Source organism: Crocodylus siamensis, chromosome 14 (genome assembly GCF_052110815.1).
Source record: "Crocodylus siamensis isolate JL-2025a chromosome 14, ASM5211081v1, whole genome shotgun sequence".
Lineage (NCBI taxonomy): Eukaryota > Metazoa > Chordata > Crocodylia > Crocodylidae > Crocodylus > Crocodylus siamensis.
Window position 1 is genome coordinate 709,481 of NC_143408.1, and position 12,456 is coordinate 721,936.

Consider the following 12,456-nt stretch of genomic DNA (forward strand, 5'->3'; position numbering starts at 1 on the left):
GCCCCCCCAAATATTCCCCACCTACCCATCCCGGCAACCCACAACCAATGTCACATGCCCCCCCAAACTGGTGGTTTGTTCGGGGGATGGGGACAAATCCTGCCACCGCCGAGACCCAGTGTGAGCGCGCGTGTGGGTGCACGCGCGTGGTGTATGGGCGGGGCTTATGGTTCCCTCCCCTTCTAGGACCTCCCCCAAGTGCTCGTGCCCCCCCCCCCCCCCCGATGGCCCAGTCGCGCCCCCGTAGTTCTTGCCAGTCCACCCTCGGGGTCCTGGCCCCGCCCACACACAGCTCAACCCCCCTCAAAGTGGGGGGGGGGTGGCGCATAGGGGCAGAGGTCACAGCCACACAGCCTCTCCCCCCATCATGGCCACGCCTCCAACCCCACCCGGGAGGAGGGGGTGTAGCCCCACCTCCCCCGCCAGAGCAGCCCGCCCCCGGCCTGCTGCCCCGCCCACCCCCCTGCAGGGGCAAAGGTTAATGCCCCGCCCCGCAGTCCCGGCATCTCTCGGACACGCCCCCCCAACCGGGCACGGAACCCCCCCGCGTGAAATTCTCCCCGGGGGTCACAGTCCCACAAGCGCCGTCCCAGAGCCGTGCCGGGGGGCGGTCAGGGCCTCGGGGGCGGCCGGACCCGGCGGGCCGGGGCAAGACCCTGCCCCGCACGTCACGGGCGGCGCAGAGGTGGAGCCCGGGCACCACTCCGGCCACGGCGCGGTCACGTGATGCGGCCGGGCGCGGTCACGTGACGGTGGCGGTCCCGGAAGCGCTGGAGCGGGCCCGCGGGCGCGGAAGGGTTCGCAGCGGCTGAGGTCAAAGGTCAACGCCGGGTTCTCCCCCCCAGGGAAACTGCAGGGCACGGGGGTTTCCGCAGGCTGGCGGGAAGCGAGGGGGGGGCAGGCTCATGGGGAATCCCACGCGGGGGGGGGCAGGGTTAGGGTGGAGGGTCCCACGTGGTGGGGGAGTCCTGGCTAGCGGGGGCTCCCACGTGGCGGCAGGTCAGCGGGGGGGGGAACCTGATAGGGTGGTCCCATGTAGGATACGGGGGGGCAGGGCAGCAGGGTCGAGGGTCCTAGCAGGGTGGTTGCATGCGGGCTGGGGTGGGGTCCTGCATGGCAGGGTGGAGGGTCCTGGCTGGGGGGGGGGGTCCCACATTGCGGGGGGGCAGGTCAGCAGGGTGGAGGGTCCTAGCAGGGTGGTTGCATGCAGGCTGGGGTGGGGTCCTGCATGGCAGGGTGGAGGGTCCTGGCTGGGGGGGTCCCACGTTGCTGGGGGGCAGGTCAGCAGGGTGGAGGGTCCTAGCAGGGTGGTTGCATGCGGGCTGGGGTGGGGTCCTGCATGGCAGGGTGGAGGGTCCTGGCTGGGGGGGTCCCACGTTGCGGGGGGGCAGGTCAGCAGGGTGGAGGGTCCTAGCAGGGTGGTTGCATGCGGGCTGGGGTGGGGTCCTGCATGGCAGGGTGGAGGGTCCTGGCTGGGGGGGGGGGTCCCACGTTGTGGGGGGGCAGGTCAGCAGGGTGGAGGGTCCTAGCAGGGTGGTTGCATGCAGGCTGGGGTGGGGTCCTGCATGGCAGGGTGGAGGGTCCTGGCTGGGGGGGGGGTCCCACGTTGTGGGGGGGCAGGTCAGCAGGGTGGAGGGTCCTAGCAGGGTGGTTGCATGCGGGCTGGGGTGGGGTCCTGCATGGCAGGGTGGAGGGTCCTGGCTGGGGGGGGGGTCCCACGTTGCGGGGGGGCAGGTCAGCAGGGTGGAGGGTCCTAGCAGGGTGGTTGCATGCGGGCTGGGGTGGGGTCCTGCATGGCAGGGTGGAGGGTCCTGGCTGGGGGGCAGGTCAGCAGGGTGGAGGGTCTTGGCGGGGGCGGGGGGTGGCTCACGCATTCTGGGGTCAGGATCGGTGTGGGGTCCTGGGTGACGGGGGGAAATCAGCCCCGGCCCGCGCCCCGACTCCTGCTCCTCGCTGCAGGCGGCCAGGGGGATGCTGGGCGGGGGCCGGCGGGCGCTGTCCCGCGTCCTGCACTACGGGCGGCCGCTGTTCCGGGGCCGCTTCCTGCTGGTCACCAACACGCTGAGCTGCGGCGCGCTGCTGGCCACCGGCGACAGCCTGCAGCAGAGCTGGGAGATGAGGAAGGACCCAACGCGCCGGCGCCAGCTCCACCGCACAGGTGCCTGCTGCGCCCCCGCCGCGCAGCCCTGCCCCGCCCCCCCAGCCCCCCTCCCGGCCCGCAGCAAGGGGGATGAGGCCATATGCCTGCACAGAGGCCATGGTGCAGAGCAGAGGTGCCCCCACCCCCACTTGCCAGCAGAGCCCCCAGAAAAATGCAGCAGCAGGGAAGTGACCCCAGGCCTCGCTGGGCCCTATGCACCCCCTCACTCCTCAGCGGGACATCCTTGGAGGAGGGCTGGGCCCCCCGGGTCCTGGCTTGCAGCTCCTGCTAGAGGGGCTCCTGGTCCTCGTTTCTTGCCCCGTGGCCGGTTCTGCAGAAACAAAGCCCGTTCATCAGCCCCAGGGCCGCAGGTGTGCTCCCCGGCCCCGCGCCCCCAGGCTTTGTACAGCCTCAGATACGCTTACGCCGTGCCATGAATAATGTATGGCGACATTGTGCCGGGCTCTGCATTTATTAACGAGGCGGCGTTGTGTTGCAGCCCGCATGTTCGCCATTGGATGCAGCATGGGCCCGTTGTTGCATTACTGGTACCTCTGGCTGGACGTGGCGTTTCCTGCGAGTGGCTTTAAAGGAATCCGCGTTGTCCTGAAGAAAGTCCTGGTGGACCAGCTGGTGGCCTCACCGACCCTGGGGGTCTGGTACTTCCTGGGTAACGCCTCGGCCTCGGCTCTCCTGTGACTGCTGATCGCAGGGACTGGTTGCCTCCCTCCTCTCCCGGGGCTGCAGGGAGCCAGGCCAGTTCTGCTCTCACTTGTGGGTTAAAGGCCTGCACTTGGCTTTGCAGATAGGCAGGGACAGCCCTGCCCTCCCTCGCCCGCTTCCTCTTGGTGGTTGCACTGAGAGCCCCTGCACAGGCACAGACGTGGCCAAAGGCAGCCCCCTCCTCCCCTGGAAGCGCCCACCCCTGCCCTGCAAAGCCCAGCCCAAGCTTGGCTCGGCTTCTCCTGGCTACGGCGGGTTGAAGGGGAAGCCCGGAGCCTTCAGGATTCCTGGCAGGCTGGGAGCAGGCCGGAGAGACCCCGCTGCCTCCTGGCCCTTGGCAGGTGCTGCCTGCCTGAACAGGAGCCCGCCTGCTCCCCACACCAGGGCCTGCTGCCCCCGCTGCTCCCTCAGCCTAACTGTCGTGTCCTGGTGCAGGGATGGGGGCGCTGGAGGGGCAGAGCGTGGAGGAGAGCTGGGCCGAGCTCCGGGAGAAGTTCTGGGAATTCTACAAGGTAAAGGGGGCCCCGCCCCGGGCCCCGCCCCGCCCCGCCCCGCCCGCCGCCCCCTGGGCTCGTTACCTAGCGCTGCTGGCTTGCTGTTCCCAGGCAGATTGGTGCGTGTGGCCGGCGGCTCAACTCGTGAACTTCCTGTTCCTGCCGCCCAAGTATCGGGTGGTCTACATAAACGTGGTCACGGTGGGATGGGACGCGTATCTCTCCTACCTCAAGCACCGGGTAAGCAGCCCACGCTGTCCACACAGGCTCCTTGTGCCCCGCGCCGCCTCCCGCCACGCCTGGGAGATGCCCGTGGGGCAGGAAGGAGCTGGAGCCTCTGCTGTAACATCAGCTCGTGATGCAGCAAGGTCAACCAGTCCTTTCTCTCTCGCTTGTAGCACCTGGAGCCGGTGGACACGGAGGATGAACCGAAGAGCCCCAGTGACGCTCGGCCCCACAGTGTGAGCCTCTGAAGGGTGGGGCAAGAGGCTGTACCCACAGCTCGGGACTCCCACAAGACCAGGCCCAGCTGGTCTCTGGGGAGGAGCGGCTCCCTGGGCTGCGACAAGCATCTCGGTCCAACAAATCAGCTTGCCCTCTGAAGATGAACCCCTGGTGCTGTCCCATGCGGCGTGTGGAGGGAAACTGGGGGCTGGGCTCTGCAGCCTGCTCGGCCCTTGCCTCGCAAACCCGCTCGTGATCCTCACCGGTGAAGCGCATCCGCAGCGCTGGCGTTGCTCCTCCCACAGTGGAGCTGGGGCCTTGGGGACATGCACCACTTCCTCTCCTGCCACCTGCTTCTCCATGGGGTCTCCCCTTGGGCAGGGAGCCCCGCTGCACCTGTCCTCCACTGACCTGCTGTGTTTCGGAGGTGGCTGGGGCGGCTCCGGGCCCTTCCACCTCTCTTCCTTCACGCAGTCCTGCCCGTCCCCGGCACAGCTCAGAACAGGCGACCTTGGCCTTCCCCACCCCCTGGGCAGAGGGTCTCGTGCCTGTTCTCCCCAGGTGCTTGGCCTCACCCCTCACCCTCGCACTCCTCTGGCTCTCGCCCCTCCTGTTACACGCTTCCTCACCCTCTGCAGCTGGGGCCCCGCTGCGCTTCGCCTTTTCCCCTCCCACAGCTCCTCTGATAGACTAGGCCTCCTGCCGGCCCGCATCCACCCTTCTGCTCCAGCGGAGCCCACGGCTGATGTCTCTACTCCTCTGGGGCAGGGCTGGGACCTGAGCGTCTTGCTTGCCCTCTGCCTGGCAGCCGCCCCGTGCCATCACATTCCTCCTGCCCTGGGGCCTGCCTGGCACGCTGCCAGCGTGCGAGTCTCACCCACTCCTATGTCCAACGCCTGGTGTGCTGGGGTATCCTCCCCTGCCGCACCTTTCTCTGGAGGACATTTCTTCTGTCATTCTCCTCGTGCCTCTAACCCTGCTGCCATGGGCATCCATTGGCCCCGGTCTTGCACACAGCAGGATGGGGATCCCCACCACACGTGCAGCACCTGGTACAACAGCAGCGTGGGGGCAGAAGCCACCCTGGGCTGCCCAAGGCCCCGGTGTAGGCCCCAGCTGCGCTGTGAGCCAGTTGCATGGTCCCAAGTGTAGATGTCCCCGGCGCTGTGGGGACGTTGCTGCTAATACAAATCACCTGTCACTTTTCTAAAGATTAAATATGATCCTCATGACTTGCCTCAAGCGAATCCTTTTGAAAGCGTGACCGCATCCAGCATGTCTCTGCCACCCTCCCAACACAGCTGCTGCTACGAGGGCACGTGGCAAGGAGATGGGCCAGCAGACCCAGCCGTCCATGCTCAGCTTGAGTGCAGCAAGCAGCTCTGTCCCAACGTAGTGGGAAGGGAGCAAGGACCCCATCTTCCTCCTCCCTTGCATGGGCCACACACCAGGCTCAGAGGCTGAACAAGCAGGTTGCAGAGGAGCAGGAGGCCTGACCCCACGTCCCCGCAGGCTCTGGCTGCAGGAGCAGGGATGTGACCTGCAGGGACCAGCCCTACCGCCTGCCAGGTCGGCTTTCCCCTCCACCCACTGCTGCCCCTCTCTTCAGACCACGAGCTGGAGCACCTTGTGATCAGCATCGGTTTATTTCTTCACAACATCTCTCATACAGCGAGTTTCAGGAAATTTGACTCTTTTGACACTTTTGACATTTTTACAGTACAGCGAAACTCTTCCAGATGAGTCAACGTCACAGAGAGGAGGAGGCTGGGCGGAGTGGCCACATCTTTCCGTATCTGTAAAACAAAGACAGTGCTCCAAGAAAAATAAATAGGGGTGGGGGAGCCAGACAGGGTTGGTCATTGATACAGGTAGTTCCACGTAGTCACAGTCTCCACAATAAGCACATCACTATATGGACACGCAAGGAGCAGCAGGGGCTGCAGCAACGCGCCAAGCCCGGCCGTGCACCGCAGGCCCCACGCCAGCTTGGGTCGCTGGCTCGGACGTCTGCAGAGCCTGCCCACACTGCCGCAGCTCCAGCACCGCTTTGCTGTGGTGCTGCCGCCGGCGCTGCCCTTGCTCGCCTTGCTCTTAAATAATAGATTCCAAAGTGGTTTTCACAAGCAGGTCACCACCACATTGCTAAAATAAATAAGTACAGCAGCACAGCCACAGCACAGCAGGGCGCACGCACACGAGGGGCATGGCTACGTCTCTGTACAGGGAGTCGTGTTTATGTACAAGGAGGAAGACAGCAGGAGCAGAAGTAGCCTCTATTTGTACAAATACACAGGAGTCGTGAAATATGCATCGGTGTCGGGCAGGACTGACAAACGGGGAGCTCTCCAGCTAGGCCGGGGCCAGATCCTCTGCCCTTAGCAGGACCAGCTAGGAGGGGCAGGAGGACAGGGCTGCCACGCGTCTCCAGGGCGACCGGGCACCGCTCGCACCCGCATCAAGCCGGCAAGGGCCAATGGGAGTCGCGACCTCTCCCCCTCCCCTGGCCCAACCCCATCCACCACGGCCGCAGGGCACGAGGCATGGCCAAGGCGCATGGCCTGCAGCCGTCTCAGGGCGCTCACCGTGCGAGCCCCCGCCATGCAGCAGCAGACATGCAGGGCAGAGGGGAGGGAGCCAACGCACAGACCGAGGGGAACATCCTCTCATTAGCAGTGTTATGCAATTAGCCTCGCTGCAGCACGGCAGCTGCACGAGAAGGCAGGTCATGCTGGACCCTGCGTAGTGTCACAACACGTGGTGTCAGCTATAGTGTTAAGATGCTGCCCCTACCCCCCTGTACCTGGAAGCCAGCCCAAAACCTCACTTCAGCACTGGCCCTTCTGCGCTGGCCCCCAAAGCCAGGGGTTTCTAGCTCAAGTCCCGCTGGCTGGAGGCCTCACGCCCACCGGTGCCAGGGGCAGGCAGATGCGACAGCCAGCAGCGGGGAGCACCTGGCTTTGGTGGTCCAGCGATGAGAAACACAGAGCTGGGGTCAGACAACAGCTACGAGCAAACAGAAGAGCTTTTTCCTACCGTCCCAGGGTGAGAGTGAGGCGGGGGGCAGGGGCAGGGGCAGGGGCAATGGGGCCCAGCAGGGAGCCAGGGCGGCGCAGGCTTGGAGGGAAGACGCAGCCCTCCTAAAGCCTGCGCAGCACGAGCCCCGGCCTGGTCACCTCTCGCCTCGGCTGGTCTCCAGGGGTGACCCAATAAAACCGATTGAACAGGGGTTAATTGGGAGCACAAGGGGCTGATCGAGGGCTCTGGGACACGGAGGTGGTGACAGGCGAGGAGTGGGGGCCATGCTTGCATCTAGCAGGCACAGTCCTGGTGCGGAGGGGCTTGCTGGTCCGTCAGCTGCGGCCCCTGCTTGGCCCCCGTCACGGCAGGATCCGCTGTGTCTAGGGACTCGGACATCTTCTCACAGATGATGTCGACGAGCCGCTCGAACGTCTGCTTGACGTTGATGTTGTCCTTGGCGCTGGCCTCAAAGAACTCGAACCCTGGCCGGAGGGAGAGCGCAGCACATGAGACGGGGCCCCGGGGGTCTCCCGGCACAGGGGCAGGGGGCAGCAGGGGGAACGAGAGCAGCCTGTGAGCCCCGGGCAGTTATCTAGGTCCGTGGTCTCCAAAGTGGGGTGCACGCACCCCAGTGGGGGTGCACAAGACAATCCATTGGGGTGTGGGAAGAAAATATTGGAACTTACATTTCTATTTATATAAATATACACATATTGGAGGTGTGCTCAAAATGTTTTTACTGATAGGGGTGCGCAATCAAAAAAAAGGTTTGGAGACCACTGATCTAGGTTACAGGGAGCCTAAAGCCACCCCAGAGCAGGGCAGGCCCCAGCGCAGCTCCCACAGCCCTTGACCTTGGAGCCTGTGGGGGCAGCTCCAGTGAGGGCGACACTGCAGGCCTGACACCTTCGATGAGCATGGCGCCCCAGGGCCCAGCACCCACACCAGAGCGGGGCAGCACGTAGGTGCCGGCTGCAGGGGGGTAGGGGCTCTCTGCCCTGCAGGGCTGGGTAGGGCACAGGACCGACCCGCAGGCCGGCACAGCAGTGACGTGCCCCGTGCTCTCCACCCTGCACCGGCTCTTGGCTCTGGGACAGCAGGATGGCAACGGGGACAAGAGCGAGGCCTGGCACCGGCTGTTCGGTGGTGGTGCAGAGCCCTTGGCCTGGCTGCTTCCCTGCCCGGTGCTGCAGCCGCTGAGCAGCCTGTCCCGGGCCCGGGGAACCACGCACAGAAGCAGGGTCCTGCCGTGCCGCTGCCAGGCCCTGCACGTGTAGGGTGCTTGCGGGGCAGGGCCTGGCTACAACCCCCCAGTGCCCACCCAAGTCCAGCTGGGGTTTCCCCGCACCTGGCAAGCTCCCAAGCCTGCTGCTACTGATTGCAACAGGAGCAGCCATCGACCCTGCTGCTCACAGCACGGTGGTGACGCTGCCCGGGGAACAGCACATCAGTGCTGCCACTTAACGATGGACCCGCTGCAAGGAAACGGAGCCTGAAACTGCTCCACAGGAAGAGCTCTGCATTAGCGTGTGCACACACACACACGTGGGCACAGACACGCTGCAACACGCATGCAGAGCCAGACACGCTTTCACTTCCCCTCACAGAGCTTGTGCGATGCCCCTGCTGATTGCCCGCACACGGCACGTTCTGGCTACCCCTTTTCAGCCCAGGGGCTCTGGCTGCATCTGCAACTGTTGAGCCAAGGCCAGGGAAGAAACAGCCCATGCGCCCCACGCTGCAGCCGCAGTGCTGAGCCGGGCAGGATGGGCCCCCGAGGGCCCAGGGACTCACCCAGGTGCTCGGCCAGCTGGCGGCCACGCTCCGACGACACGACGCGCTCATCCTCCATGTCACACTTGTTCCCCACCAGCAGCACCTGCGCGTTGTCCCACGAGTATGTCTTGATCTGGGTCGACCTGCGGGAGACAGAGCTGCAGACTCAGGGCAGGGGAGGGCGCTGCAAAGCCCCCAGCGGGCACTAGGCCCAGGCCAGCAGGGACAGCTGCCATCCTCCACCGTGCCCCGCTCACCGCAGCCCCCTGGGTCGGCCCGGGCTGCACAGAGGCTGCAAGCAGAGTGGGAGCAGAGGGAGCGCGTGAGGAGAGGAGGAGAGGTCCGGACCCTGGGCACCCACCGCCGGGGGACTCGCTGCGGGGGCTACCAGACAAGGGAGGGCTTGGGCAGTAGTTCGGCAAGTGCCGGGTGACAGCCCAGGTTGCAGAGGGGAAGTGCCAAAGAGGCGGCAGCAGGACACGCGCCTGCCCAGGCCCAGCTCTGCAATGGACCTTCTCAGCACACGGCAGGGGCCATGGCTGGGGGTACCCGTGGTCCGTTCAGGCTTTGGCCTCTCTGCAGAGGCAGCTGCGAGCAGCGCGGGTGAGCACACGCATGGCGGGAACACCCCCCGCACTGGCTGGAGGGAGGTGGGGGCAAGAGCACAAGCTGGCTGCCCCCCACAGCCCTGTGCTGCCCGGGCACTGCTCACCAGTCCTGCACGGCGTTGAAAGACTCCTCATTGGTGATGTCGTACATCAGGATGAAGCCCATGGCCCCGCGATAGTAGGCGGTGGTGATTGTCCGGTACCGCTCCTGGCCCGCAGTGTCCTGGGGGGGAGACAGCGAGTCAGGGGAACACGAGGCGCCAGCAGCTCCAAGTGGCTCCAGCGCTGGACCTGGCTGCCACCGATTCGTCTCCCCCCAGCCCTGGGAGAGGGGGGCACCGGGTCCCTGGGAAGAGCCCTTGCCCCAGCACACAGCAGCTCTGGTGGGGGGGCTCCTCCCAGCTGCTTCCTCCCCCTACCCCGAGGTGACACCAGGGCCCAAGGGACCCTGGTTGCAGGGCGCTGCAGGGGGCTTGGGGCTACAGACGCTGCAGGGCTCGTCCCACAGCACCAGGCCTGGGCCGTGAGCCGCGAGCCGCCACAGCCCCCGGCCCCTGCCCGGCACAGGAGGCGGCAGGGCAGCTCCGGGGGACAGCCCTCCCCTCCCTGGGCTGGGGTCCAGGCTCGGCGCCACGGACTGCATCTCTCCCCACGCCGGCAGCCGCCCACGGGACGCGCAGACGCTGCGGGGGCCCTGTCCCAGCCCCGCAGCTCACCCAGATCTGCAGCTTGATGCGCTTGTCGTTGCGGTAGATGGTCTTGACCTTGAAGTCGATGCCGACGGTGCTGACGAAGGCGGGCGTGAAGGAGTCGTCGGCGTAGCGGAACAGGAAGGAGGTCTTGCCCACGCTGCTGTTCCCGATGATCAGGATCTTGAACATGTAGTCGAAGTTCTGGTCCGAGGACTCCTTCTGCCCATAGCGGGCGTCAGTAGCAGAAGCCATCTGCAAGCAGGCGCGAGCGCGTGAGCAGGCCGGCGGCGGCCGGACCCAGCCCGACGTCGGAAGTCCCCGCTGCTCTCGAGGACGAGCGCAAGGAGCAGGGCGCGCACGAAGCGCTCCCTCCCAGACACCCCGCCAGCGCTCTCGATGGGCTGGGCCCCGGGCCCGGAGACGCGGTGCGCAGGAGCCGAGAGCCCGCTCCACCGCGGCGGGCGCCAGGAGCGGGAGACGCCCACAGCTCCCTGCGACGCAAGAGGCTCGGCTAGGTCACAGCTAATCCACCTCCCGGCTGGCAGCTCCTCGTGCCCCCCCGGCAGCTCAAGCCTGCCAGGGCCAGGTTTTCCCGGATAATCCACCTCGATTCGCCTCGTCCTCCTTCCATCACCTTTGCCCCGCAGCTCCCCACGCCCAGCCCTCGGCCGGGCTGCCCGGCCTCTGCCCTCGCGCTCGCGGGGCGCCTTCCCCGGCCCCTCCTGGCGGAGCTGGGCTGACCGGGACGGCTCCCCGTGTCCAGAACGGGATGCACGGGTAAGCGGCAGCAGGGCCCCAGCCCAGCTAGAAAGGGCCAAGGAGTCCTTTCCCACGGCCTGGTCAGGCCCGGGCGCCCCGGGATGGGGAGCCGGAGCCAGGGGGATCCAAGCCCCGGCCTGGATCCCTGCCTCAGCAGGAAGGGCCAGACTTTTTAACGCAGCCTCGTGAGAGGCGGGGGGCCACCAAGGCAGAGCGGGAGCGGCTGGCTGCAGGGCGGAGGGGGCGCAGCCCGCCGGGGAAGCGGGGCAGGAGCGGGAGGGCAGGCGCTGCCCGGGCCCAGCAGCGCTGCTGCGGGAGGGGGGAGGAGACGCGAGGAGGCGAGGACGCCGGGGGCGGGAGCCGGGCGGGCCCGGCCGCCCCTTCCCACCGGGGGCGCCCGGCGGGGCGGCCCTGCAGCGGTCGGGCCCGGGCCGCGCCGGGCGGCGGCTGCGCAGGAGCTGGTCCCCGCCCGCGAGGTGCGAGCCCCCCCGCGCGCCCGCGCAGCGCCCCCGGCCGCTCCGGCTGGCACCCGCGGCAGCGCCCCCGGGCCCACGCGGGGGAGGCATCCCCGCCACACCTGCGCGGCGCGCCCCCACCCTCCGCACCAGGCCGGGCGCGGGAAGGGCCCCGGGCCGGGCGGGGGCGACCCGCCGCCCCGCACAAGGCCGGCGGGGGCCGGAGGGCGCGGGGGCGGGGGCCGCGGGCCGGGCCGGGGGGGCTCACCTCTGGGCCGCGCTCCCCGGCTCCCCCCGCAGCGACTGCAGCAGCGGCGCGGCCCGGCGATTGCGGACCCGGCTGACGTCGGCAGCATTCTGGCGGGGCGGGGCCGGCATGCAGATGAGGCCGTGACGTCAGCCGCGCGGGCACCGCCCCCGCCCTCCCCTTTCTAGCCGCGGGGCGGGCGCGCTGCGCCAGGATAGGCTCGCGGCGGTGATGGCCAGGAGCGCGGGCCAACCCGGCGGCCCTTGAGGCCGGGGGGGGGGGGCCGCCCGGAGGCGGTGCGCCCCCCGCCCTGTCGCGACATGACCGTCGGGGCGCGGCGGCAGCACGTCGTGGGGCGCCGCCCGCGGCCCCTGTCGCGACATGGAAGTCCCGCTCCGCCGCCCGCGCGCCAGGGGCGGAGCAAAGGCCGCTGCGGGCCCGGCCGGGCCCTGGCCCTGTCCCGCCCCGCCCGCCGCAGCGCCCGGCTGCCGGAGCCGGAGCCGGAGCCGGCAGGAGCAGCTCGGGCCCGCGGGCGTGAGAGGAGCCGGGGAAGAGGCCTGGCGCAGCCCAGCCCCGCGCCGCGCACGGCCTGCGGGACGGGGGGCAGCGCAAGGGCGGCAGGCGTGTGTGCCTGTGTGTGCACGCACTTGCACACGTGCGCGCGAGAGCCAGCCCGTCGGAGCGGAGCCCTGGACCAGCCGCCCCGGCCGGAGGCGTGCGCGGTGCGGAGCGGCGCTCTCCGAGGGGTGCCCCGCCTGGCCTGCGGGAGGCGCCGGGCCCTGCGCCCGCACGGCGCGTCCCGCCGGCTCTTCGCCTCCGGCCCCCGTTCTGGCCTGGAGCCTCCCGCGGCGGCCTGGCCCGGCGTGCCCGCACCCTGCTGCTGCCCCGGCGCGGGCCACCCGGGCCCCGGGGGTCCTCCGCGCCTGCCCCGCGGCCAGAGCCCGGGGCAGCGCCCGGCGTCGCGGGCCACGGCGCATCCCTTCCCGCGGAGCCGGCTCCCCCCGGGCCCCCTCCCCTCCCCTCCCCCGGGGGCTGCCGGCCCCCTCCGGGGCTCGGCCCGGGCTGTGCCCGCAGCAGCGGAGAGGGGCCGCCCCGGG

General features: G+C 68.5%; 2 protein-coding genes across 4 annotated transcripts; one reads left to right on the top strand and one right to left on the bottom strand.

The window, feature by feature from the left end:
• The first annotated feature begins 498 nt into the window (after positions 1–498).
• MPV17L2 (MPV17 mitochondrial inner membrane protein like 2) lies at positions 499–5,033 on the top strand. 3 transcript variants are annotated; one of them, XM_090026992.1, is made up of 6 exons: positions 499–813; positions 1,960–2,158; positions 2,640–2,810; positions 3,299–3,375; positions 3,469–3,597; positions 3,756–5,033. In XM_090026992.1, exons 2-6 carry the CDS (start codon positions 1,972–1,974, stop codon positions 3,828–3,830), a joined length of 639 nt encoding a protein of 212 aa, XP_089883118.1. In that variant the 5' UTR covers positions 499–813; positions 1,960–1,971; the 3' UTR covers positions 3,831–5,033. The 3 variants fall into 3 exon arrangements, with proteins under 3 accessions (XP_089883118.1, XP_089883117.1, XP_089883116.1); XM_090026991.1 differs by having other exon boundaries at positions 500–820; XM_090026990.1 differs by lacking the exon at positions 499–813 and having other exon boundaries at positions 1,831–2,158.
• Positions 5,034–5,428: 395 nt separating this feature from the next.
• RAB3A (RAB3A, member RAS oncogene family) lies at positions 5,429–11,512 on the bottom strand. Its single transcript, XM_090026963.1, has 5 exons — positions 11,381–11,512; positions 9,923–10,150; positions 9,311–9,429; positions 8,617–8,741; positions 5,429–7,304 (listed from the first exon to the last, which is right to left on the bottom strand). The coding sequence occupies exons 2-5, from the start codon at positions 10,148–10,150 to the stop codon at positions 7,114–7,116; spliced, it is 663 nt and encodes a 220-aa protein (XP_089883089.1). The 5' UTR covers positions 11,381–11,512; the 3' UTR covers positions 5,429–7,113.
• Positions 11,513–12,456: the final 944 nt, after the last annotated feature.